This window comes from Ammodytes marinus, assembly GCF_949987685.1.
Source record: "Ammodytes marinus genome assembly, chromosome: 18".
NCBI classification, from domain to species: domain Eukaryota; kingdom Metazoa; phylum Chordata; class Actinopteri; order Uranoscopiformes; family Ammodytidae; genus Ammodytes; species Ammodytes marinus.
Window position 1 is genome coordinate 10,802,637 of NC_137222.1, and position 3,492 is coordinate 10,806,128.

The 3,492-nt window shown below is 40.8% G+C and overlaps 1 protein-coding gene across 1 annotated transcript; it reads right to left on the reverse strand.

Moving 5' to 3' along the window:
• Positions 1-826: 826 nt before the first annotated feature.
• Positions 827-2,120, reverse strand: LOC307265032 (GTPase IMAP family member 9-like; the record flags this gene model as incomplete). Its single annotated transcript, XM_080046602.1, has 3 exons — positions 827-832; positions 933-1,918; positions 2,081-2,120. 3 exons carry the CDS (start codon positions 2,118-2,120, stop codon positions 827-829), a joined length of 1,032 nt encoding a protein of 343 aa, XP_079902728.1.
• Positions 2,121-3,492: the final 1,372 nt, after the last annotated feature.

The window sequence follows — 3,492 nt, forward strand, 5'->3', positions numbered from 1 at the left end:
CAGAGGACTATTGATCTCTTAATCTAAACTATTAATCTTCAGAAAACATAGAGCATTTAAGGTAAAACCAATCTTGAGTTATGATTTGCAAAAAGTGTATACTGTCAAATGTTTACTTACACACAAAATTTCTCCTTAGGCGAATAAAGAAAATAAAGTAAAAAGAGCACGAGATTGCAATAATACTTACTAACATAAAGTATTCTAAATTTCACGCATAGTGGACAGTGGACAGCTACTCAAATGCTGTGTTCTTGAATATGCATGGGAGTAGATCGCCTAGTTGCATATCAGCCACTACAGTGGACTCTTGTGTGTCATCCCATACATTGCCAACCAGTGGCCAACTATTGTAAGAGCAGCCACAATGAGTCAAAACCAAGATAGTCTCGCAAAGCCAGACCAAACTACAGCAAGTAGTATGGTCTGGATCCACTCTATTTAGAGCCGTCTATCCGGGGGGGAACTGGGCTGGCCTGTTTTTATTTCTTTAAACCAACCACAATCGTCTAGGGCAGGGCTAAGACCGGGAAACAGCAGCGGTGTCCGTGCAAAATAGTGCAGGGGGGAATTGTTTTAATGGAACGTCTGCACTCGAGGCTGTCAGAGAAATGGCTAAATCCCAACCGCAAACAAAAAAAATATTAAAGACAAAAGGAATAAACATAGTGTGTTGCTTTCTCACCAGCATGTCAAGACACCATACACTTTAACCCTCGAGGAGCTCACGGGATAACTTAACGGGAATGAACAAGTCACTGGTGGACATGTGTAAAACTCTCTGAAAAGCGTGTCCTTAAAAAAAATTAAGTCATATTTTTTATTTTCATGCCTAAAGAAGTATAAAATCACATCAAAAAAGAGAATATCGCCCCCACAACTGCACAGACAAAGTTCAGTATTGGATTGGAACTCTCAGCTCTCTCTCTGGCCTCAACTTCATATCTGTACTGTAACTTCTTCTTTTCCTCACTCAGTTCTCTTTCAAACCTTTCCTCCAATTCTTTTATCCTGTTGTTGTCGTCTTCCCGATTCTTCTGCCTCTCTGCTTCCCTCTCTCTTTCTTCTTTCTTCAAAGCATACATCTCCTGCTTCCACTTACTCTTCTCCTCCTCTCTCTCTTTATTGTCCTGCTTCCTCTCCTCCTCTCTATCTTTCTTCTCCTGCTCTCTCTCTTTCTCTCTCTCAGCCTGTAATTGTTCCTTAACTTTCAACATCTGCTTTTCGTGTTGTTCCATTAGTTTCTTCTCCAGTTCCTCTTTTTCTTTCCGTATTTGCTCTTCTTTCTCTTTCAAGATGCTTTGTGTCTTCTCTTGGAGGATCTTCTCTGCCTCTTGGAACATGTCGTTGGTGTAGTGGCTTCCTCCGTTCCTCTGAACTATATTTCTGATCTTCTGGAGCAGCTCGGGGACTTGAGAATGATCCTTATTATAAAAGACATGGTACTGGCCGTTACATCTGGCCACGAGTTCCTGCAGGTCTGAGCTCCCAGCCAAGAACTCCTCAATAGTGGATTCAAGAAGGTAACCATGAGTAAAGAGAACCATGCTGTATTTGTCTGCTGCATCACCAAAGATTTCTTGGATCCTTTGCACTGTGTTCTTTTCCTCTTCAGTGAATCTACCCAGTCTGATGATCACTAGGAACACATGGGGTCCAGGAGAAGAGTAAGAGATGCACTGGGATATATCTTTAGCTGTTTTGTTCTTGCCAAACCTGGTGTCAAACAGACCTGGGGTGTCAATGACAGCAACCTGCTGCCCATACACCGTAGCTTTACCCTTAGCACTGTCTATAGTAATAGACGTTGCACTGAACTTTGTTTCAAAGCACTGTCGTCCCAGAATGGTGTTCCCAGTGGTGCTCTTGCCAGCCCCAGTTTTCCCCACCATGACTATCCTCAGCTCCTGATTTTGCTCTGTATTGAAAAAAAAATAAAACTGGATAAATGTGATGGCAGGGAAAATGTATTATTCTGTGTCTGAACTCTTGGTAACAGTTTGCTAGACCTTGAACAACAAATTATCCATGAATGGAACTTCTCTAATGTTTTGTCTTGAGGTTAATGAGCAGGGGTTACCGCATGCCGATGAGATTGTTTCCCTCATCAGAAAGGGCATTTTCCCAAGGGTTATGATTCTGACAGCAGCCTGTTCATGGCACTGTCACTTATTATTGACAGTTCAGTAGGAACACTCCACTCAACACCTTAGCTTCCAGCATTCGCACCATTGTTATCCTAATCTTTATTGGTGTGAATGCTGAAAGCATTCACAGCTTTGATATTCACCGTATTTATTGGTGTGAATGCTGAAAGCATTCAGGGCATTACATGGTAGTATCCTGATTGAGCTGAACACAGGGTTGGGGGTTCGATTCCCCGTTCCAACACCAAATTTTAGACTTCACCGGATTTTCTTCAAATTTTGTTTATTATGACTCAGAGATGACATCACAAGAGTTTAGAGGTCAAAGTTCAAATTTCAAGGTCACTGTGACATTGCCTTTTGTGACTTTATTATCTCATGAACGCTTCCACGGTTTTTCTTCAAATTTTGTACAAATGTTGATTCTGACTCAAAGATGAACTGATTACATTTTGGAGGTCATAGTTCAAGGTCATAATTCATTCCTCAATTCAGCTAGAAAGTCCATTCAAACTTCCAAATATTCCACATTTTTCAAACATTCTATTTTTCAACCATTCTGTTCATTCAGATATATTCATCCTTCGTTCTTCATCAACATTCAACAGTGAAGTTTATTCAGCATCAGCTTCAGTTCAGCAGCGCAGCATTCACACCGCAATTTCTTCAGGAATTGCATTTCTAGTTTTTATTTGTATTCCGTATGTTTTTTTGCTCTCTGTAACTCCTTCAAATCTTCAGCTATTTCAACCATTCAAATCTCAAAATGTTCAGCCATTTTAGCTCTTGTGTGGACTTCTTTCAACTTTTTTGTAACTTTTAAACTGTTTAAAATATTCAGCTTTTTAACAAATTATTAACACTGAAGTGGATGGGAGCAGCCTTTAAATCCTCTAAAACTTCACCTCCTTTGAAATGCTACTCCTCTGGCATACTTTAAGCTACAGACTCCATTCAACCTTTAAACAAGTCACAAGACATTGGGCTTGCACATTTTAAAATATTAAATGGTTTTTGAAAGAACACAATTTAAGTTTTGTGCTCCTTCCAGCTCCTTTTAGACTTGTGCTCCGTAAGCCCAGTTCAGACCAAAGATTCACCTTACAACGACTTGCAACAAGACGGTTTTAGAACGTCACACGGGAGAAATCGCAGCAGTGTCAGTGTGAACTGCTCGTTGCAGTGCCTTGCAAGCCGTTGCAAGGAGTCGCAGAAGATTCAACATGTCAAATTGCAAGGTCCAGTTTTAGAACGTCCAGGCCAGCTCGTTGCGAGCAGTTGCAGTTGCGTCTCATTGCAAAGTGAATCTTTGATCTGAACGTGGCTTTTGAGTGCACGCAGTCTA